This window comes from Hyperoodon ampullatus (assembly GCF_949752795.1).
Source record: "Hyperoodon ampullatus genome assembly, chromosome: 2".
Classification (NCBI taxonomy): domain Eukaryota; kingdom Metazoa; phylum Chordata; class Mammalia; order Artiodactyla; family Ziphiidae; genus Hyperoodon; species Hyperoodon ampullatus.
Genome location: NC_136915.1, coordinates 192,693,804 through 192,719,265, shown reverse-complemented (window position 1 = coordinate 192,719,265; position 25,462 = coordinate 192,693,804). Strand labels below are relative to the sequence as shown.

General features: G+C 32.8%; 1 protein-coding gene across 3 annotated transcripts in view; it reads left to right on the top strand.

Annotated features, from left to right (window-relative positions):
- The window catches only part of KCNT2 (potassium sodium-activated channel subfamily T member 2), a gene marked incomplete at both ends in the record, with an annotated part of 353,426 nt that extends 328,491 nt beyond the window's left edge, over positions 1 to 24,935 (top strand). For all 3 annotated transcript variants that reach the window (XM_079727058.1, XM_079727057.1, XM_079727056.1), the window contains 3 exons: positions 781 to 1,081; positions 20,149 to 20,233; positions 24,824 to 24,935. In XM_079727058.1, the coding sequence (XP_079583184.1) occupies positions 781 to 1,081; positions 20,149 to 20,233; positions 24,824 to 24,935 (498 nt within the window). The remainder of the gene's footprint in view (positions 1 to 780; positions 1,082 to 20,148; positions 20,234 to 24,823) is intronic.
- Between the last annotated feature and the right edge of the window lie 527 nt (positions 24,936 to 25,462).

Here is a 25,462-nt window from a genome sequence, read left to right as displayed (position 1 = left end):
GAAACATCTTTCTGTGGATTTTTACTGATAAAAAGAAATTTCCAGGGGACCCAGAGTTACTAGCCATGGTGCTTGTAGATTTAAATTTAGATGATTTTTTGAATATTATTATAATTTATCCTATTTTAATGGAAAACATTTTTTAGGAATTCTTTCATATAAGGTTCAACCAACACATCTCCAGTGATTTCATTTTCCTCTGTTTTCTATAGCAACAGTTCAGAATGTCTTCAGACATAAATCAGCTAGCACAGTTTAAGTCTATTATTAAGGCTGTAAAACTATTCTTAAGGGAGCCACTAATCCAGATTACAAACACTTTCAAACTGCTGGGTGAATTGATTTATTTTAAAATACCACTTTGTTCCACAGATGCTCAATAACCTGTGACATGAATAACTGTTCTATAAAAAATTGAGAGAAGTTGAATAGTCAGCTGTGTGTGTGTGTGTCTGTGTGCATGGGAAGTGTGGAAAAGAATGTCTCATATATTTTATCAATCTGACACCTTCTACCTTTCTGAAAAATTAAATTCTTTTTATAAAGAAACATATTGGAGGATGCAAGGATATTTTATCTGGTTCAAATATAAGTTAAAAAAACATATTTTCTAATTTTTTAGAAACAGAAAATTAGTATCAATGATTATGATTTTGCTCTTTCTGTGAAAACTCTCATGAGATATATAATTATATTAAGATATTAGCAAAAAATAAGAATATAACTCCAGGCTACATGATTCCTAAAATGTCTAATTACCAATATGCATTTCTTTTAAAGTCTCAAATATCCATCAGTGTGGAAGAGTGGGAAGACACCAAAGATGCCAAAGAGCAAGGTCACCACCGAAGTAACCACCGCAACTCAACATCCAGTGACCAGTCCGACCATCCCCTGCTAAGGAGGAAGAGCATGCAGTGGGCCCGAAGACTGAGCAGAAAAGGTCCCAAACACTCCGGTAAAACAGCTGAGAAAATAACCCAGCAGCGCCTGAACCTCTACAGGAGGTCAGAAAGACAAGAGCTTGCTGAACTTGTGAAAAATAGAATGAAACACTTGGGTCTTTCTACAGTGGGATATGGTATGCTCTTTACAAGTATTGTATGATGTGGACTTGTGATTTCTTGCAGTTAGTTGTAACACGTTTGGCTCTAATTTAGTAACTTAAGAATCACATTTTTGTTTCACAGGTCAGTTTGAAGGGACTACTAACACGTCTAATCTCCTAGAGACAATTATAACAATGATATTAAAAAGAGAGCGCTGAAATTTTTAAGTATTTGCTCAGGTCTCTAGACACTGTGCTGAACCCATTACAAGAATTATCTTAATTTTAATTTTCACAAAACATCTTCCATTTTAGATATAAGGAAACTAAGTCAAGTAACTTGCTAGTTAGTTTGTTACTAGCCTGACTCAGATTTATCCAGTTCTGTCTGGCTTCAAAGTCTGTTTTACACACAAACACACACACACACAAACCACATTTTATTTTAGGGCCTGGGATAAAATAAACTTGTGGCATTGGCAAGTAACTAAATGGACGAGCCACAGATGAACCAAAATGTTTCTATAAAATTTGTTCAGTTTGTTGTGATCCAGAAACAAAGAATCTTCAAAAGCTTTAATATGAAGCTCAAATACTGCTTGACCTCATACAGTGCAGATATGTCCCAATGATTGTTATGCTCTTATGTTGATATGTGATTGTAATATAGATATATTGCATATAGCACAGCTTAAATAAATAATGCAAAGACAATTTTAAAGTATGTCATTTATCACTATAAGAATTTTATTTAAAGGAAATTTAGTCAACATATGAGAAAATCAAATAATAAATAAGGTGTTTTAGTTTGTTATATATATATATATATATATATATATATATATACACACATATATATATATATATATATATATATATATATATATATATACACATAACGGGTAAATCAGGAGCTAAGATGTCAGTATCATGTAGGTTTTAAGGATAACATAGAATAAATGCTGTATTTGCCCCCATCTCATCATTATTTTTAAAGTCTCAACTTGAAACACTGTACATAGGGAGAAATTTTAATCATTGAATTGGATGGAGTTTAAAAGAAGTTGCCTGTGTTTCTTTGAACAAGAAAAGGAAGCATATTTACTGAGTACCTAATCTATGCCAGGAATTGTGTTAGGTGCTTTATGTATATTTTCTTATTACTCCTTATAAACACTGATTAGATGTGTGTCCCATTTTGCCCTTCAAGCAGTTGAAGTTCAGGAGGTAAAAAATCTTGCTCGAGGATATAAACTTGAAATATGTTGAAGTCAGGATTCCATAGGTACTTGAAATTCATAATTATATTTCACTTACTTAAAATGTAGTACAGGCTCATTCATGACGAATAATTTTAATATAAGCACAAAAGGTCTTATACTGAGGCAAATTAAAAGAAAAAATCTTAATTTAAAAACTATATTAGGAGCTCTTTGCCAATTTAATGACATGAAGTATGATTGTACTTCTTACAGTCCTATAATTACATGTACTTTTTCTAGTTATTATACAGGTATTTTTTTTCTTTTTTTAAAAGTTCTAGTAAGTGATTATCTATCCAAGTTCCAGCTGTGTTTCATGAACATTATAACCCCAGGCTGGTCCTGAAGGCAGTGTGGCAAATAAGAGTTTGACTCTGAGAGACACAAGATGAATGAACTGACTGCATGGGAGAATCATCAGGGAAGCATATTATGTTATTGCTAATAAAACTTCTATCAGTTACCTTGCATTTAGCCATTCTCTTTTTGTTTTTTTTAGGTAAGTTTATTAATTTAATTCTCATGCTAATTCTTACAGGAAGGAAGAACAGATACTGTCCACCGTTTTTTCTCTTTTCTTTCCTTCTTTCTCTCTCCATCTATTCTAACCATCTATCTACCCATAGATCCATCAATCCATTCTAAGTCCTGTATTGGGACCCTCCAATAACATAGCGATTATGAAAACAGGATTTGGAATCTAATGCATCATTGGCCTCTGAACTTCTCCATTTATCCCTAACTCACAATAATTCATCCATTCAACAGATATTATTAGGTTGCCTTCTTAGTGTCAAGCACTGTTCCAGGTACTCAGAATAGACCAATGACCTATTCAGATGAGACCTCTGCATTTATGGAATTCATATTCTAGTGTCAGCCAGTAGATTTGTTGTATTATTTAACTTCTCAAGGCCATTTTCTGATTTGTGAAATAGAAATAATAATACCTATGTTGTAGGTTTTGTTGTGAAGGACAAATGGTATAATGACTAATAATGTGCTTAGCCCAGAACTGGCACTCAGCTAATCCCACAGATCTACCGTGTATCTGTCTAAGTACTGTGTGTGTCTGTGCTTTATACATAAAAAAAGTAATTTTTTTTTTGCCCACCTCAAAAAACAAACAAACCAACACATTTTGCACCCTTGGGGGCAATGCTGTCTTCAAGCAGAATACATGCTATGAGACAATTATTGTTTTACATATTTGCCTTTCTTTTTTCTTTTTTTGGGAAAAAGGAAGTGTCTTACTCATTCTTTAATCTTTGTATCCCTAAACCAATTACCTGACACATAGGAACCCAGTAGCCGCATGCTGATTACATGAACAAATGGAGTGCTCACAGAAGAGAAAACAGGGTCTCAAATATAAACGATTTACTTGGGTCTCCCAACCTAGTATACACTCAAATCAGTCCTTTAACTTGTGACTTTTGACTCCATATATTTTTGTGTATCCACTGCACCACTTATTTTTCCTACATTAGTGTCAATATTTTGTAGCGCTTTACAGATTTGAAATATTTTTAAGTGCTTTATACACAATGCATGATGATTGATTTAACCACGAGTCATAATCTGATTTTTCTTGAGTAGGTGTCACCTGATTCAAGAGAATGAATAGATTTCTTTTGACCTATTGGATATGAGACAGAAAGGAGAGAAAAGGGAGTCAAAAGATGACTTTTGAGGGCTCTAGCTGGAGCAAGTAAGTGCATGGTGGTGACATTCACTGAGCTTAGAAGAAGAGGAATACTTTGGGGTGAAGATAATACATTTAATTTGAGTGCCTGGAAGACTTCAAATGGATAATGATCCATAAGAAGCTAGATTTCTGCTGTCTGGTGCTCAAGGAGAACAAATGAGATGTGTATATAGACTTGGGAGTCATCAGCCTATAGATTTTGAGTAAGGTCATAGAAGTAGATGGAATAACCCCAGGTGAAGGACTACAAGAGAACTCTAGAAAATACATTCCTGGAATGTTAAGGGAAGACGTATTTTCTTTATAAAACAAGAGGCTGAAGTGTCTAGAACTGAATTACCCAAAAGATGTGTCATAGTACAATAATATGCTATCAGTTGGTTACATGTTTTATTGTTACATTGATTCTTTATACTTTTCAAAGCCAGGTGTGGCCTGGTTTGGTCAGAAGCTGGTCACTTCTAGTCATAAGCAGGTTTGTCTGCTACCCCAATGTAATATAAAGTTGTATGTCCTATGTGTTTTATGATATGAAAAAAACATTGAAATTTTTCAGTAGAGAAATGGGAGGGAATAATAGTGCAGAAAGTATAGTGATATGTCATTGTTGACCTTGGTGAGGATAGTATCAGTTGGATAGCATGTGTGAAAGCCAGATTTAAGTAGCTTTAGGATGAATTAAGATCTAGATATAGTGGATTTCATATATTAGGGACCTCAAGATATTGAAAATTTAGTCTACTGTCTTATTGCTCCATGATCTATTGTTTCCATTGCCAAAGTCATATCATGGTACAAGACGCATGTTGAAATTCCATCCAGGAGGAAGGAGGCAGAGACCAGAGAAGAAAGGGTTGTCTCCTCAATTAAAAGATATTACCAGGTAGTTGCATACACCATTTCCACTATGTCCCATTGGCAAGCAAGTATGTTTCATTTTCAGTGGCCTGAATCTAATATTTAAGAAGACAAGGCAAATGTCTTTTGAAAGACAACTATTACCTGACTCAGTGGATGTTTTTTAAGAAATTTCATTGTGAAGGAGAGGTGAGAATTCTGAAAGAATCTGGTTGAGAAAGTGGAGAGGGAAGAGGGACTATTTTTCTTTCTTTCTTTTTTTTTTTAAGGTCAGAGAGGTGAGAGCATGTTTAAATAAGATTAAGCCACCAGTGGAGAAGTTGAAAGAAAATATAAGAAAGAGATCACAGTTGGAGCCCTTGCTTAGATATTTGGAAGTGAGGAAAAGATGGCTGTTTTAAACTGCATAAACACGTAGTTATTTTGACAGGAAGGTGAGTAATATTTCACGTGATAGTAAGAGGTATAATCGTCTGTTGAGAATGATGGCAAGAGTGGAATGGTGAGTGTTTTAAAAATAAGCCAGACTGTTTGCAGCTTCAGAGGAAAAGGTGTCCTTTCTGCGCGAGACTAACCTTTCTGTCTTATTCTTGATTAAAAAAAAATTTAATATAGAAAATTTCAAGCATGAATAAATGTAGAAAGAAAAGTATACTCATTTTTCTGCTTCAACAATTATCAACTCATGGCCTATTTTCTTCCATGTATATGCCCACCAATTTCCTTCATGTCTCATATTAATTTCAGATAAATTTCAGACCTCATATATTTCAGTAGATACTGAAATATATAGATAGTAGATCTATCATTTAAGTATTAGTTTAAAAAATATAGCCACCTACCATTTTCACACTTAAAAATAATTTTAATATCATCGAGTGTACACTTGTTCAAATTTCCAGTGACCTCACACATGTCATAAATTTTTTAGACTTTATTTAAATTAGGATCAATGAAGGTCTGTGCATGGAGATGGGTGACAAGTTTGTTACATCATTTTTAATTTCCCTCATTTTGTATTTTTCCTACTGCAATCTATTTCTTGAAGGAACTCACTCTCTGTCCTGCGGTTTCCTAGACTCTGAATTTCCACTCTAAACTGGCCCATTTTATTCCCTGCCTTTTCTTTTTTTAACCATTTTTGTTATTATTATGAACTCCTAGATTTAAATGTATTTTATATGTTTTAATCTGTATGTTATTAGATTATTCATCATGTTGTTCTAAATTTGGCCAGTGGGAACTTCTTTAAATAGCCTCCTGTGTCCTTTTGTCATGACATCAACTGTCTGTGATCGACTTCCCTTGCTCTCTGTAGGACTAAATGCTCCCCACCTAAAATAAGCCAGCCCTCCAAGGATTCTGTCTCTTTTAGAGGGAAATGGTATTTCGAGATTATAACCAAGTTTCAGAGATGTTCATTTTTACTGTGTTTGTCACTTTTTCTGAGTTTTTCAGTCGAGAACTAAAAGATTAGGTAGACAGATGATAGATAGATAGATAGTTAGAGGATAGATAGGTAAACTATTTCACCAGTTCATATGGATACTTAAAATTAAAATGCAGGCTTTAGGGATTTTATTTAACTTTTTCTGTCCTATATCTGTACTTTCTTTTTCCTACACCTAGATTACTGCTTGTCAATAACAATAGAAATGATGGAGTTATAAAAAATCATATTGTATTTTTCATAATATACATAAAACAGTCTCAGAATATAATATAATGCTAATATTAACACTATAATTGCTAAAAATGCATTTTTATGCATTCTTTACTTTATAGACTAGCCCAATAGGGATGTTTAGTAAAACTATTCTAAGTCTTGGAAAAGTTCTTCTTGATGTGGTTATACTATCAATTGGATATAAATTTAGACTCATTTCTGTTTTCAGTGTTTAAGAATTGCTTTTTCTAAAATTTAATTTTGTTTTTTAGTTATGTAAACTATGTACACAGTCCAAAGAGAAATATTTAATACAAGTTATATTCAAAGAAATTTAACATCTGTCCCTGTCACTGCCACACAATCTCCTTCTCCTCCGTGAGTAACCTTTTTTAACTTTATGGTTTATCCTTCCATTTTTAATTATAAATTTAAAAATATATATGGTAGCATGATATGTTCCTTTCTTTTTTTCCCACATTGCTCCTTTCACTTAACAGTACATCCTGGAGATCACTGATTTAGTAGAATATAGAAATACTTATTTCTTTTTACAGCTGCCTAATGCTCCATTGTATAAATATATCATAGTCTATTAAGCTAGTCCTTTCTGTCTTTTCTAATTACAAAGTCTTGCAATTAATAGGCATATGCCTACATCTTTCTGTGTTTTTTCTCAGTGTGTCTTTGGGGTGGATATCTAAAAGTGAGATTACTGGATTAAAGATTAAATGTGTATATATATATATATATATATATATAATTTTGCTACTGGAAAAATGTTCCTCCTTAAATATGTATGATTTTGCATTTCTGCCAGAAAAGTATGAGAGACCATTTTCTCAAAACCTTGCCAACAGAATATGTTGTTAGACTTTTGCATGTTTTGCCAATCTAATAGATTTTTTAAAGTGGTATCTCAGCATGCCTTCTTATTCTGATGAGGTCAAGCATCCTTTCATGTGGTTAAGAGGCATTTTTAGTGAATTATTTATATCTAGCTAATTTTTATAGATTTATTTTTTGTTCTTAGTATTTTTAGAGGTGCTTATATATTAGAACTTTGGATATTAATGGCAGATATTTCTTTCTCAGCTTAGTCTTTTTCCTTTACTTTTATTATTTTATATTTTAATCCAATTTTTTTTTAAGAAGATGTTGGGGGTAGGAGTTTATTAATTAATTATTGCTGTGTTGGGTCTTCGTTTCTGTGTGAGGGCTTTCTCTAGTTGTGGCAAGCAGGGGCCACTCTTCATCACAGTGCGCGGGCCTCTCACTATCGAGGCCTCTCTTGTTGCAGAGCACATGCTCCAGACGCGCAAGCTCAGTAGTTGTGGCTCACGGGCCTAGTTGCTCCGCGACATGTGGGATCCTCCCAAACCAGGGCTCGAACCCGTGTCGCCTGCATTAGCAGACAGATTCTCAGCCACTGTGCCACCAGGGAAGCCCTAATCCAATTTTTAAATCATTTGCATTATTACTGATCAATTTTAAGTAATAGGAACACTTTTCTCTCTTCCAATTTAGAGAGAAATTCTATTATGTTTTTTTTTTTCATTACTTATTTGGTTTCACATTTTACATCTAAATATCCCGTCTGTTTGGAATTTGTCCTGGTATATATGGTGAGCAAGGGAACACAGTTTTGTATTATCTAGGATATTTTTTCATATTTAGTTATACAATACCACTTATTAAAATGCACAGCCCATTCTATTGATTTTTAGATCCTGTTTTAGCAGATCCTAAATTTGTACTTGCTGTTGGGTCTATTTCTATACTTTCTGTCGTGTTACAATGGTCTGTCTGCCTCTTCTGACAAAAACACCTACTGTTTTAATTAGAGTCTTTGATATCTGGTAGGGCTAGGAGCACTGCACTCTTCTTTTTCAATATTTGCCTAGCTATATTTGGATGCTTCTTCTGAATTAATTTTATAATTAACTTGTTTCCTCCAGATGAAAAGAAAAGATTCTTTTCCCATGCTTTTAATCGTACTTCTTCCTGGCTCCTTCAAATCCAGATTCTGTGATCTAATCCCACTCTTTCCTAATCTTTCATGTTTCTCCATTTCCTTTCTCTTAGTTCCTCTTCCAAGGAAATCAGGTCTCCTTCCCATAATCCCAACAGAAACACACACGTGCACACACACACACACACACCCTTTAGTCTTCACCTTTTCTCTTGTGTTCTTTCTTTTATCTACTAATTACATTCCATGTCTGTGCATTATTACTTCACATTTACTCTCCACACATTTCTCCTTCTCTACCCCTTTTCTGAGAACACTGTCACATACAAAGGATTCTTATTTTCCCTGCTCTATCTATGGCAATATCCTTTCGTGGATTCTCTTTCTCTGTCCTCTTTCTGAATTTAGCTTTCAACTAAGTGTTTGCATGAAAATTACTTCAAATGATCAAACTTGTAGAACAATGCTGCTTTATAAATGATAGATTAGAAAAGTTATTTTTATACTATTTAAAGAAAAACTTAATTATATCTCAAATAATAGGAAATCATAAAGAAACACAGAAAAGAATGCTTAAACTCTAAAAAGTTGTTAAATTAATATTTGATAATTAAACATGCTTGCTGAAGGCAAGGATTACCTCTCACTTGTTTTTTATAGTATTCAATTCCAAAAGAAAGGTAATTCTTAAAAACCAGAGGATAACATTTTCAATATTTCCTGACATGCCTATCTCTACAGGTTAGGTTGAAATACTATAAATGCTTTTGCATGTATTAACTAAGATAAACATATACCTATCTCCCAAAAGACATTAATGAGATAACAGGTATATAATCCCTCACTTGCAATTTTAAAATCCAAAATTTCTGAAGACTGAATTTTTAAGCAAGTTTGACACTAAAACTTGTATAAATGCTGAACCTGATCCAAACTGCTTGAAACTCTTTGTATCCTTTATCAGATTTATTGTGAATATTCATATGTTTGCTACAGAAATATGAAATTGTCTGTTGCTTCAGGCCCAACTGAGCATATTACATGAAATACATTATGTGTCCAATATTACTTTCTAAATCTAAAAAATTCAGTTCTGGTACACATCAGGCCCCAAGGGTTTGGGAGACAGAATTTGAGGACCTGCCTGTCTTGGGAAATTAAATAACATGAGAATCTACAAATTCTTCCTGCTTTTCATTGAAATTTTTTTGAAAACATCTTCTATATAATTTTAAAAAACTTATTTACCTCAAAGATCATGGCATTATATACTAACTGGCCATGTGTCCTTGGGTAAGTCACTGTGTCCCTGAACTTCATGTTCTTCAACAATCAAATAAGGGTAATCAGGTCTTCCAAAAGGGTGAGATATGAAATAATAGAATGCATGTGACAAATGATTTTTCAGTCTATAAACTGCGCTGCAAATATATAGTTATTATTTTCTTTCTGTTTATAACTGGCATTATTCTTCAACAATCTATTTGCCTTTCATACTCACTAAGAATGATTCTTAAAAACTGTTAGCAGATTCTTAATGATTAGCACTTAGAATGATACATATTTTTAATATTCAATATTTATATTATAAGATTTTGTATTATATAAAATATAATATATTTTCATATTATAAATCGGCAAGTAAGTATTCCTGGTGTGACCGCTGCTACAGATTCTAGCTGATTTTGACATGGTTTGTTTTACGTTTCATACTGTTAGTAAATGAGGGAATGCCAAGGGAGAAAAAAATGAAATCCTTTTAAGTGACAAAGAGTAACTTCTAGTTAGACATGGCTTTCATTACATCCATCAGGAAGCCTTAGTTTCTTTGTTAAGTAAATTCATAATTTGCCTGAAATAATGGATGGGTTAACCAAGAACTTTTCTTATAGTTAATATGGTGACTTAATTCTTAATCATCCTCTTTCTTATGGGATAGAAGCAAACAAAAATAACAAGAAAGGAATGTTATTCCCACCCAAATGTATGATATATATGGTTATGGCAGTAGTAGTAATAATAGCAGTAATAGTAATAGTAAAACCATCAACTTCTATTTTTAGACTCTTTTATTAATCATTGACCATTTTCATATAGGCTTTTAATAAAAAATTTCCCCAAACTCTAAACAATAGGTCAGGTACCTTTTTCTAGTAAAAGATTACTTACAAATTTATCCTAAAACAAGTTACCAAAGAGGGAAAAGGCATTAAAGCTAGGTATTTTTCTAGCGTGTTTTACAACATTTAGTATTTAGGAGGAATAATATAAGTATCTGAGATCACTGTAATGACTTCAATAACAATTTATTATTTCAAAAGAAACTGACATTGGATTTTTATTGATTTTTGAAATATATCATTTTCCATCTCCCAATATAAATGAGTACAATAGTGTTGACATGTACAATCAGTATATACTGCCAGTATAGAGTTCTAGAAAATGGACGATTTAATGTCTCCAGAACTGACCCATTCTCACAAGGTGGCAAGCAGACACAGAAGGATAAATCCATGGTTTTTATGTTAATCTCATTCTGTATATAGAATGTTAGTAGAAAGAAACAAACTCAATGGTTTTCTTAATAGATAAAGTAATGAAGCTTTCAAAGGAAGTAATTGCTGAGCTGATAATGTTTTATGGTAAATGAAATTGTTTCTGCAATGAATTTTCCATATATCCCTAAAGTAAAACTATAAAGTTTTGTTTCATGGAGTTGTATCATATCCTTCCCAGAACATTAATTTCTCAATGATATGAATATTTTTACATAATTTAACACCATGGTTAACTTAATTGCACTTAAATATACATATATTTTATCTTTACAACTGGAAATTCAAGTACTGTGTTTTGGCATAAGTGTAAGAAAAATGTGGCCATTTGAATAAAATAAAATATTTTTTTGTCATTGAGAAAAAAATTTAATTGTTTGAGTGAACTTTTTAATTCCAACATTTTATTATGAGTTGAGAATAAATAGTCAATGAGAGCAAATAATGAGCTTTCTAAATGCATTGAAACAGTAAGAAGACATTTCCAATTATGATGACTGTTTATGCTCTCAATTTAAATAACTAGAAAAAATATAAATCAGTGTGTGCAGATGTTGGAAAAAAATAGCCTATAACTTTGTTACCTGAGAAAAGGTTAACAAATGAGTTAAGCTTTTTACAGGCTGGAAGTCATGTAAGTGGACCCCAAATTAGAAAATATGACCTGTACCAGTAGAAGAAGATCAATCAACAGAAACAGATTCAGAAAACACAAATATTAAGTAGTTATTACAATATTGTCTATATGTTTAAGATGGTAGAGGGAAACAGGAGAATGATAAAGAGAGAAATTGAAGATATGAAACTCTTATTAGAGTTTAGAATTTGTAATGCAGTATTCAAAATAAAATGTATACTGGATGGGATGCACGTAAAAATAGCTACTGCAGAAGAAAATATCAATGAACATAAAGCCATAGCAATAGACTATCTAAAATGCAGAATAGAGAAGAAAAGAAAAAAATAGTGTTAGTTACTTGTGGGGCAATATCAGATAATCATGTAATTGGTACCAGAAGGAGGGAGAGAATGGATATTTGAAGAAATAATGACCAACATTTTTTTCCAAATTTGATGGGGACTCTATTCAAGATCTAAGAAGCTCAGGGAAACTCAAGCAATATAAATATAACAAATACAATAATGCCAAGACACAATATAAAAAGTTGCTGAAAGCCAATGATAAAACACCTCAAAAGAAGCCAGACAACACAGTATACTCAACTCTTATTGTGTTTCCATGTAAGCAGAAGAACATTTTGGAAAAAAAAATAAAATGAAGCCGGAAGAAGAAGTAATTTTTTTTTTTTTTTGAATGAGAGACAAATAAAAGGATAGTAGCGAACTTCTTGTCAGAAACTTCTCAAACCAAATCACAGTTGGGAAACTCTTTAGAGTACTGGAAAAAATAGTCTACCTAAAACTCTATACATAGTAAAAATATCTTTCTAAACTAAAAGCAAGTAAGGACAGTTTTAGGAAAAAAGGTTGAGAAAATTTGTCAACAGCAGTGCTGCAGTCTAAAAATATTGTTCAAAGAAGTTCTTAAGATAGAAGGAAAATGATGCCAGGTGGAAAGTTAGATCTAAACAAAATAAGTAAGCATATGGGTAAATGTAAACTATACATTTCTACTTTTAAAATTTTATTCAAAGATAATTTACTGTTTATAACAAACATTTAAGTTTTATAGCATATATAGAAGCAAAGAAGTATGGCAGTAATAACTCAGATAACAAGGAAAAAATAGAAGTATAATGTAGTAAGCTTGTTATATTACATGTGAAGTGGTGAATTATTTAAGAGTAGATACTGAAAAGTTAAAGCTGTATACTTTAGACCCTAGAGCAGGGGACAGCAAACTGCAGCACACCAGTTTTTGGAGAAAAAAAAAAGCAGCCATTCTTGTTAGTTTTTGTATTTTTTATGGATGCTTTCACTTTACAGTTTAAAATGTTTAATAAGTAAAACAGAGCTCATATGGCCTGAAAAGTCTAAAATGTTTATTATTTCATTCTTTACAGAAAAAAAAAAAAACATTTGCCAACCCATGATCTAGAGAAACTACAACACAACTAAATCAAAGAGATATAACTAATAACTGATAGTGCAAATAAAATGGAATGATCTTATGAAGAGCTTTTTAAAAACTCATTTAATCCAAAGAAGGCAGGGAAAGAAGAAAAGAAGAGCAACGAACATCTGGGACAAGTGAAACACAGCTAGCAAGATGGTAGATTTAAACTCAACTATATCTATATTAAATATAAATGGACTAAACATTTCAATTAAAAGGCAGAAGGCATCAGATGGGATTAAAAGAAGCAATAGCCAGCTCTGTGTTGCCTAAAAGAAGCCCACTTAAAATGTGAACAAAGAAATAGATTAAAAGTAAAAGCATACAATTATATTTCATGTAATCACAAATCCATAGAAAACTGGAGTGGCTATATTAATATTAAAGTAGGTCCATACAATAACTTGGATGCCTGACAAAAACATTACACAAAGGGGAAAAAAAAAAAAGCCACACAGAAACACCCTGTAAGATCTTAGCAGAGTTATTTTTCCTAGAAATCAGTGATTCTAGGGGTTGGAGGTGAAAGGTGGGAATTGACTGCAAAAGGGTAAGAGGGATCTTTTTGTCATTATAGAAATGTTCTATGTTGTAATTATGGTAGAGGTTGCACTATTCTATGCATATATCAAAACTCATTGAATGTGCATTTTGAATTAGTAAATTTCTTATTTTGTTTTACCAATAAGTCTATGAGATAAACAGAACAATGATGATTATCCAAAGATAACTTAAATGATATACTTAAAATCATATAGGAAGTTTACAGTTAACTTGTTAAAGGTAAATCTGTAGACTTTGCCTATCTTGTTCATTGATGTCCCCAGATTTAGAATTATTTGTGACTATAATCATGCCCAGTTAACATTACTAAATGACTAAATTGGAGAATAAAATAATGAATATCATGTGATAAATTATGATTATCAACTAATCATAAAAATGCCTCTGGTAAGTCATATGGTGGTACTACAGGTTAGCTGCAAAACTGAAAAACATGCTATATACTTATTCTTAAATTTTTCAGATAATATGTTCAATACATTTTTCTTCAATCTCAGATACTATTTCAGGTGAAGTACCTTTAAGTTTAAAGTAGTGTATCCAACTACTAAAATGAAAGTAAATAAGGTCTTTCCAAAACCTTTTGGACTTTCTGTATAGAAGTGTATTTATTTTACTTTTTCAGATTATCAGCTAGATCATAGTTTTAAATTTAGAAATATTCACCTGAAAATATATTGAACCCATTATTTTTGAATGTAATTAATGTTCTATTTTTTAAAGTGTACCTGTGTTTTTTACTTTGCAGACAATCTGTACTGTTTCAGCCCACATCACTTAATGTAAAGTATTGTAATAGTATTTTCAAAGAAACTAGCATTTATTGAGCAGTTTCCATTCACTAGGGACACATAATAGCTCTAAAGGTCAATACTTGTTTAGGGGAGGTGGGGCAGTGGAGAAAGCATTTAAAAAAAACAAAACTGAACCTGAACCATTGAAGAAATAGTATGTTTTTAGACACATTATTCACTTTTTTTGAATTCTCTATCACATTAAAAAAATAGCAAGGGGATTTTAGTCTTTTACCATTTATACAAGGTAGTAATATAGATTTTTAAATGTTAAGAAATATCAAATACTCCATTTTAAAGGAAAATTGAGTCTAAAGTAACTAGTTTTGTGTATGAAGCTAGTAAGTGATGGGGAGGCTCATGACAGTTGAAAATGAGTGATTTCTGAAGCTTTGCTTTATATCATTCTTCTTGTTTGGCTAATTGTTTCATCTCATCTTGATTTCTGGATGTTTATATGTAGGGAGGTTAAGAGAGTATACTTCTTGCTTTTATCTTGTGTAGCATAAAGTACTTCCAAATTATCGAAAGGTAATGAAAATCATTTTAAGTAGAGGTGGTTAAATATATTTATTCTTTTATCCATACCTCTAGCCACATTTTCTTCCCTGAAAATACACTGGTAAGTTCAGTAAAATGAACAAAATAGTTGTACTCATAAACACAGTTTGATACTAAACTGGAATACATGAACCAGTTAAATCAGCACTGAAAAACTAATGAGTTTCATAGGTGGATAACACATAATATAGATGGAAATTCAGGTGAGGGGAAAGGGAAATCATCTCTAGGATGTGCTATTACCAGTTATTAGGACTGGACCCTGTTGGGGAGATAAGCATTGTGCAATGGAGAGTATTTTCTCTGGTATTTCTTGTGTCACTGAAGAAAAAATATGCTCTCACGCTGGTACAGACCAATTTTTTCCCTTTTACTTGTCTTTTCCATCAGAATTCAGATATGCTGTGGTGTCCATCCTAAAACATCTCCATCTCTTCTTCCCTCCCTTCCTCCCTCCTTCACTCTGCTCCCCCCTCCCCTCCCTTTCTCTCTCTATGGCTCTCTTGCTCTCTCAAGCTCTCCGTCTATCTTTCCCTCCCTCCTCCTAAATTTCCTGCATTGCCATTGCTCCCAAGCCACCACCATCTCTCCCCTGGGCTTCTGTACTATTCGCCTACTATCCCTGAGAGCAAATTTGAGCCCCCCCAAAATCCATTTCCCACAGAGCAGCCAAAGTGATATACTCAACATGAAATCAGATCATGCCTCCAAACCTCCCATCCTTACAACTTTTCAAAGGCTTCCTGTGCCTTTAGACTAAAATTCAAACTTCTGATCAAGGTCTCTAAAGCTCTCCAGGGTCTGGACCCAGCTTGCCCTTTTGACATGTCTCCAACTAACTCCTCCTTGTTTAGTCCATTCTCAAGGACCTGCTTTCTGCAACTTAAACTCAACCATTTCAGTCTTTCCCATTTGGGGTTCTTTGTCTGCAAACTTTTCTTCCCGTGTCTTTGCATGCCAACACCTTCATATCACAATATAGGTACAGTTATTATTTACAAGTTATGGATTGAATTTGCCTGCTCTGATAATAATAGGAAACCTTTATACAGCACTTGATATTCTGGATCAGAATTGATTCTAAGAACTGTATATTTATTCTGATATATTAATGTTAAATTATACTTATTATTCATTTATCATTTAATTCTAATAATAAGATTTAAGACAAAAAACTATTGCTACCCCATTTTACAGATGAGGAAACTAAACAGAGAAAGATTAAGAAATTAAGTAATGTGCCTAAGGTCTCGGCATAATTGGGAAACCAGGATTTCAATGCAAGCCCTCTGGTTTCAGGGTCTTTGTTCTTAACAGAGCTTTTCATTGATACCTTTGTATTCTTTGAAATGCTTCTCTGATAACAATACACAATGAATGTGTGTTTTTGGCAGTCTTATTTAACAAAACCTACACAAATGCATGTAAGATTTAAATTTATTTTATCAAATTTTATTCTCCTCTTTTAAAACTGCTTTTAAAATACTTCAAAAGGATGTTTTAAAAACTGAAACAAAACAAAAATATGAAACTCATGTGTGTGGAAAGGGACTCAATCAATTATTATGTAAGAACAATAGGAATATACATCTATATCCTTTCTGTTATGATACATTTACCTGAAACAATCTATGCAGAGTATTTCCTATATGAAGATTTCGATTGAATAATTACATATGCAAATTAATACAGAAAAAGAAGTTTCTTGGTAAATACTACTAGTAGTTGTTTAATTTGACTCTCAAACTTCTTTTAAAGTTTTCAGTATTCTACTTCATTTATTTCAACTTTTCAAAGAAGAATAGTTTTATTAAGATAAGTATGTCAATGATGAACAATAATTTTTATAAGACACTTTAAATGATATAGTGCATTTTATTTTACCAAGGTCAGAGATTGCTTATTAAGGACACATTGAGTATCCTCACAGTAGACTTCCTTAGTAGATATTTTTGCTGTGTAGGAGATAAAATCTCGATTCTGGTTCATGAGCCAAATTTTCCTAAGTAAATTTATTTTCTTCACTATATATGTTATTATACTTGTGGTAAAGAGCCTTTTGACCTTCAGTTGATTGAATCTGAAGATTTGGAACCCACAGATATGGAGGGTCAATCTGCATATATATATATATATTTTTTTGGCTGCCTGCACGGCATGTGAGACCTTAGTTCCCCGACCAGGGATCAAACCCGCGCCCCCTGCTTTGGAAGCGTGGAGTCTTAACCAATGGACCACCAGGGAAGTCCCAAGAGATTTAATCCATTCATGTCTTTGCCACCACCAACGGTGATTACTATGATAGGGTCTTAAAAATACAGGAAACTTACCATATTTCCCCCTCCAGAATTCAGAAATAACTAAAAAATATGTAGGGAATAACTGGTAGAGACAAAAATACCAGACTTAGGGCTGATAAAACTAGATTGTTGAATGTGATTTTGATAGATGACTGCAATACGCTTTTAAAAGCTCACTGTCTAATTCTTAAAGTCACAAAGTGAAAGAGAGTGAACTGTAGGACTTCCAGACAGAGCAGCACGGCAGAGAACAAGCAGACAAGGGTGACTCCTACAACAAGGCAGGCATCAGAAGGAAAGAGAGAACAGCTTTGAACTCAGCAATTAATTTTAATTCTGTTAACACTGAGGAGGTCAGTGAGGGGTGGGTGAGGAAAGACCAGGAGTGATGAATTCTGACTGCGATATTACCCATGTTTCCATATAAACCTTTTGGGATCATTGAATCGAGCACATCAGCAAAATGTTTGCTCCAATTCCTGGAGTCCATGGAAAAACAAAAATCTTCAGAAAGATAAAATCAAACTATCTACTTGAACAGACATGATAGTTATATTTAGTTCTGTAACGTTCTCAGTTATCTAGACAGTTTTTACATTTGTAACAGGCATACCAAGTCACCAATAAGATTTTGACTTCATCCCAGAAACAAAAATGAGTACAACATCATGTTAATAATCAAGGAGAAGTGTTGAGTATCAATATTAACTGAGAAGTTATTTGTTAAAATTGTTTTCCCTCTAATGCCTCTGTTCAATAATGTTCACTGCTTTACATAAGAGACTTCAACAGTGCCATTGTTTACATGAGAAGTTAAGTTATACATAGCCAAATAGGTCGAGATTCTCTAATGACCTATCACATTTCAGGGCATCCTGCTTTAGTCTCCAGAATGCACTGTTAACCTCTGTTCTTTTGTTTAGCTATTGTGGAAATTCACACAAGGGGGAAATTTCTCAGAAAGAATATATAAGTCAAAATTACTTTTTATGTAGAAAGATGATTCTGGTAATCTGCCAGTACAATATGCTTTGAGTTGAAATTGCACCTTATTTGGAGTAAGCTCATCGTTATATATTCATTGGAATTCCAAGCTCCAGCTGATTGAATTAACCATCCACCCCCTCCCCAAAGTATGATTGGCAGATTTAGCAAGTAAAAATACAAGATTCCCAGTTAAATTTAAATTTCAGATAAACAACAAATGATTTTTAGTATAAGCGTGTTACCTATAATATTTGGTATATATATATATATATATATATATATATATATATATATATATATATATATATTTCTAAAAATTGTTAATTTTTAATTTGAAATTCAGATTTCACAGGGCATTCTCTATTTTGCCTGGCAACTTTATCCCCATGACAGGATACAGTTCCTTGTGTCTGCCCCTGGGATATGCAACCAAATATATTCCTTTATTTGAGTATTAATTTTTGATAATCTTATGATTATAATAGCTTTACTGGCAAATTTATGGGGGGTTCGATTATACTGCAGTTTATCTGCCTTGTAAGATAAGGATGTTCATTTATAGATTAAGAATAAGGCATATCTGGATATCAACTTGAAAGATCATAACCAAAATTACTGTCTTTCACAGTCAAGTGACAGGTTTCTAGTTAAACCTACTGGTAGATGTTATTTTATGAAAATAATATATATTTTCCAGTGTAGGAAATTATCAGGATCAGCTATGTTGGCCTAAAAAGGATCTTTAATTTTAAGCAGTTACTTGAGTATATATCTTGATATATACTTGATATATATTGATATATCTCTATTAGTATGAAATATATTCTTAGATTTTGGATCAAACTGCAAAATTTAGTACTACTTTTAGGAACCAAGCTTATCTGCAACTGTAGTAGCTAGATGAGTACTATGGCTCTAGAGCAGGATTTGAAACAGTGCCCTCCCAGCCTAAAAACTTTACCCTTGGGAAGATGAATATTTATTGAGTATGTGTCCACATGGCTTTATATTTACACCTTCTCATAGCCTTAGCAGCTAAAAAATCTCAATTCCAAAGCTATTTTCTTTTCATTTTCAGTGCCAGTTCAGTTCTCCATACTTGAAGTCTGATGATGTTTTCAGAGTGAATTGACAAAACTTAAAGGGCACAGCTTTTTATTTTTAAAATATGTATTGTTTTAGAGAAAAAACAAAGGATCCCATGGTACACTTCCCTTAAAACTTACAATTAAATTCTGTTCCATGGGATTCTTTGCATTTGGCAAGAACATTACCATGTCTTATATCAGATATATCATGTAAGGAAGTCAAACGTATTTAGGGCCTTCATGCTTTTTAGGTACATTTCTGTTGTGTTTTTTAAACATGATGACATTAGATGATTTTTCACAGAATTCCCACATGAATGTTTCTGTCTGGGATGACCATTTATAAGCACGATTTTTTTAATAAATATTAAATCATAATAAATTAAGTAAACATCCTGTCTAGCTATTTCATTAACAGAAATACTTTTTCAGTGTAATAGCTTACAAGGTAGATTATAACTGTGGTTGTTCTGAACAGAATTAGATACTTTATTTTTAACATCTATTGGAACAAAAAATGAGCACCTGTCAGATATTTCCAGTGGCAGTAATTTGAAAATAGCCAAAGTTATATACACAATCCTGCTGTGGACAAAACTAGAGCAAGTTATTGTTGACAGCTCTATGGTTGAAGATAAGACACTCTAAAATAATTCCTGCAATTTTCTGTAAGTGGTATAACAAACTTGACATTTATTTATCTTCTAGATGAAATGAACGATCATCAAAGTACCCTCTCCTACATCCTGATAAACCCATCTCCAGATACCAGACTAGAGCTGAATGATGTTGTGTAAGTTGATCTCACATAAGGCATGTATTTTCAGACAACCACCGATTTATTTACTTTTATATTTTTATTTCCACCATAATAGCCCCTTATCTTTCTTGTGATACAAATGCTTAGGAAATCAAAGTCTAATTTTTGTGTTCAATAAAGAAATGCTTTTTGTATATTGCTGTGTGTAATACTATATAAAAGCCTTGTAGGATGACAGAGCTATAAAAGAAGGAAAAAGCAGCATGAATTTTATATTTTGTGAGCAAATATACATTTGGACAAATAATAGAAAATATGTGGAATAAGAAGAGATCAGCTCAAAGGAAAACCTAAAATATCCCACACTAGCTAGTATGAAATACCTGAGACTTTCTCAAAGCCAAGGTAAAATTGGTCAAAACTCTTATTAGGAAAGGATCTATGGTAGTAATTTGATTCATCAAAAATTATGTATTATGCATGTTCAGTTGTACTAGTGTTGCCTTAAAAATGTGCTCTATAGAAACAAATAAGGCATTTTCCCTGATTTCAAAGTGTTTACATTCTAATTAACAAAACTACAATTTAAGCATAAACTTTTAATAGCAGTATATATATGAGTTTGTCACATGACTTAAGCATTGATTAAGTGAGATGGTGCTTTTCAAAATTCAGGAGATTCATTATTGTGAGCTACAGGGATTACAAAGGACAACGGACTTGAACTAGACACTCAGGGTAGATGGAATTTGTGCAGGTGGAGAGAAAGGAGGGGACGTTCTAGAACGGGGAGATGGCTTGAGAAAATGCACTGCCTGGGCATCGCATAATGCGTGCCAGCGGGCAATACTACAGAGCCCAGTTTGACCAGAGTAAAAGCTTTGTATTATTAACATCTCTGTTGTTAATTAGTTAAACATAATATTGGCAACATATTAAACATGGCTTTGGAAGGACCTTAGATGACAAAATAAGGAATTGATATTCAACCTTATAGGCAATGGGCAGCACTTGGATATATGAGCAAGAAAGTAGCAGGATTTTAGCAAAGGTATTTTGACAGTTGTAGGTGTAAGCCTAGGTGAGAAATTCCTAATAAGAGTCTGAGCTTGAGGTTCATGGTCCTAAGCCTGTGCTGCACCAAGGCCTGCTTACACAGGGTAGTTAACTTCAGGTTGTATTGGTGACATAAAACAAATGCCAAAGATTCAAAAGTCTTGGTGGGTGTTAGGGCCACAGGATGTGTTTGTATCTATAACCTGGAAATAAGTAATAAAGTTAGTGACTAAGAAGAGTGAGAACGTTCTGTGATGCAGAGCATAAACTGGATCCATGAAAGTGATTTAGAACTAAAGCTAGTAATATGCCAGCAATTAGATGCTGTCAGTTTCATGGGAGATTTTGGCTTGGGTTGGAGGGTTCCATTTTTTTAAAAGAGCTCTGTAAAAAGCAATAGAATTGATTGGCAGGATGGAGATAAGAATTGGTCATAACATCTGGATGATGGATTGTAAAGACAAGATCCTATGGAGGTAAATTTATGGAGACAAAGAATGAGACTTGTTCATTGGTCTGGGAATTGGAAAATAAGGGCTCTCACGTGGCTTTCAGATTTCAAATCTATGTGATTGCAAAAGAAATTACTGCTTCACTGAAACAAGTCAGTATAGGGAGGCACTTTTTCAAGCAGGAAAGAGCAGTCGTTGGGTATAGAGAAAAGAGAGTTGATGAGCTGGAGTTTAGGTACATTGTTCAATGTGCTAAGTGGAAATGTCTAGAAAGCATATAGAGATACAGTACCAAGCTTGGAAAGAAGCTAGTTCTATATAGAAACTAATTACTTTTCACCTTCTAAATGAATAAAACTGAAAAGAGAACAATTTTTTGAAAAACAGCCATACATAAAGAAGAAAAAGTAGAAGAATGAATATTGGCCTGCTGAGTACTGCTCAGTTTTAGGGCAAAAAGATGAATGTGCTTCAAAAGCTTCTTAGCAAAATACATCAGTAGGAGTAACTTTGACCCAAAATCAGTGTAAAAAGATTTTTATAAGTCACCTAAGATACAACTAGTAAGTTTAATAATTTTATTTTGCCATCTGATGATACTGGTTAGAGTATAGGAACTTGGGGTAATCTGATGAATGATAATTCCAGCTGCTAGAGTTCTTAAGGTGGCTGTCAAAATTTATATCCAATGGGGATGCTGAATTTTTGGAGCACTTTAAACTAGATGAAAATATCTTATTTGTGATGCACCTGGCTTTCAACTCCCCATTCTGGAGACTTCACTTAGTATATGACTGTAATAAAACAAAACTGCTCCATTTTTCTTGTGTCCCTATTTACACATGTCTTTCTTCCTTTAACCCATAAAATCAGGCAATTTTTATTAAATCTGCCCTTGTAGTCCCAACTTTAATATGTCTCTTTTTCAAATTATCAACTATATATATATATTTTTTTAAGTTGGGTTTACCTTATTTTTATTTCATAACAAATTGTAAGTTTCTTGAGCCTAATATAATTCTTTTCCATGATTATTTTTGATGACATGAGAAGATAGTGTTAACCTTTCGAGTCTATGTATCAATACAAATCCTTCCATCAGAGAGATTTTATAATTCAAAATAATTCCTGAAACTTTTTAAAACTGAAACATAAAAATAAAATATATAATGTTACAATATATACAGGTAAAATAAGCATGGACTTTTCTGCCTTTTGGATGCTATTATTTTTTACTAGTTTTAAGCTAAAACATCAACTTGACTGCTATAAAAAAAAAGAACTCTTTTCTGCCATGATCTGTTTTTTTTTGCATTGAGATAATTAAATTTTAGTATAACTGGAGCAAGAAAATATGCTACCATGACAAGCAGTTCAAAAAAATGCATTTAAGTAATTTATTTTATTAGGCTCATACTTTTAGTAGTGATTATAATAGGGAAAGGAAATTTTGCAGCTACATCAATGAATTTAGGGGATAATGGATTATACTCATACCTTTTATGTTTTTCTAAAAAATCACTTTCAAAAGTTCATTTTAAATGAAGATGCAACAATAATTTGATTCGAAGAACAATAAATCACTAGGTGATATGGCGTTAAAAAGCTAAATGTGCACTATTAGTTTTCTTCATTGATCTACTATGCTACTGATATTCAAAGTAATTGTAAAGCAGGTGGTTGGATAACAAAATCCAGTTAATAGATCCAAGGACGCTAATCTCAACTTTCATTTGATCCAAGAAAATAGACTGCAGTGCTTGAAATTGCTCTTTTAAGGGACATATTTTATGAATATTTTTCCTTTGGTTTTTAAGAGGAGAAGTACAAATCTTCATTAGAGTCCCCACTTTTAAAATAGTTTCTCCATTTATTTTGTAACTCCGAACATTATTATAAAACTATGAAATACTAACTGCATTTGCACCTGAACAAGACTTTTAGAATGTTGTATTACGTATATTTATTTTTCTTCTCTCCCTTCCAAAACCTCAGTGGCTTCCAGTGGGAAGACTTTGGAACAGAAATAGAAACTACTTATCCTGAAACTTAAAGTCCTTTATTAGCTGCTTTCTACGTTTCTTCCTGAATTTACCTACCATCATCTCCTGGTCTAACCAGTCCTCTAAAGTCAAACTCATTTTCTAAACGTGTTGGGAGCATCCTTTTCTGTGTCCCATTTCCTCTCCGTTTGTCTCCACTTAAGCCTGGAAAGCCATCAATCCAACCTCCTCAATAAACTATTCCCTCATTCACTGTTGTTCTTTTTGTCTTTCTGTGGTGTTTGGAATTTCTTTTTAATCTTTCTATCTGTTTCATAAATTACACTCTGTTAATCCTCTGCAGGGGTCAGAAGTGTATGGTTTTCTGTATTCCCAGGACCTAGCCCAGTAGTCTAGACATGCTCAAGAAATGGACGCTCATGTCACTTGACGGTCTGAAGTAAAACATCTCTCTTGAAACAAATTCTAACATTATTGAAATGTGTGAGTTTGGCAGGTGAACATTTTCCTATTTACTAGTAGAATGAATTGAGAATTATTTTCTTTGTCCAATTTCTTACTATAGCATAACCTGAATTTTAGGTTAATAAATTTCCCAATAATTAAAATAGTATCTAGGCATAATATCCTCCAGAGCATTTATGAAATCATTAATTTTGTAGAATCATAGAATATTTAAATTAAAAAGCCTATAGAATAATGTAGGTCAAATTTATTTATGAATGATAAAAATAACACTAAGAGCAGTTGAGTAATATAATCATGGCTAGGATTTAGGTATCCTTGATAGAAAAATAGCCAAAGAAAAGAATAATAAATCAATAAAATACTAAAATAAAACATAAACTTTTGAAAAGATGGAGGTGGTGAAATGGATCCTAACTGAAAGATAATGATTCTTCATTCATCCACATTCATCTTGATAATCTTCTTAGGTGTAGAATTATTACAAGCCCTTTCCAAATAAACAACAAGTCATTCCACCAACGTTATATAGAGACAAGTTTCGATAACCTTAAACACTGAACGAATAAATTTAAAGTAACAATCTAAAGTGTCAATGTGAACTAGTTTTTTTGATTACAGTTATTTGCCTTGTTCTCTTTTCTTAGATACTTAATCCGACCCGATCCACTGGCATACCTACCAAATGGTGAACCCAGTCGAAAAAACAGCATCTGCAACACCACAGGCCAAGATTCTCGGGAGGAAACTCAGCTTTGATAAAAAAGAAAATAAGAGACTTTTTTCTCCTACAAGGATCTTGCTTGAAACAACTCTAAATCTTAGAAGAACAAGAGTGTTGCTGGCATGAAATAAACTAGATTGGAGTATATCCAATTCTCTCATATTTAAAAATAATCTATTCTCCTAGAAGTTTAGATTATTTTGAAATTTAAAGTACTGCTTTGTTAGTACTCCTCCCATTAACATTTGAAAGACATCAATGGAATGATTTTGAAAACCTAAATTGAAACGCAAAAATCTGAACCTGATGTTCCATTGTTTGACAATAATACAAACTGTATAAAGCCAATTTTTAAAAAGTATTAAGGTTTATGAAAGTAAACTAGAAGTCCAGTTATATTTGGTGCGTCCCAATGGGCATAGAAGATTGTTGCTCCACTTAAAATTAAATGTGTCCTATTATAGTCTTTAAACTTGCCATTTTATAAAAATGAGCTCATCACAAGTGTCCAGCCTCCTCTACACAGACTAACAGACAAACTTGTGTGGCTGACTTTTGCGTA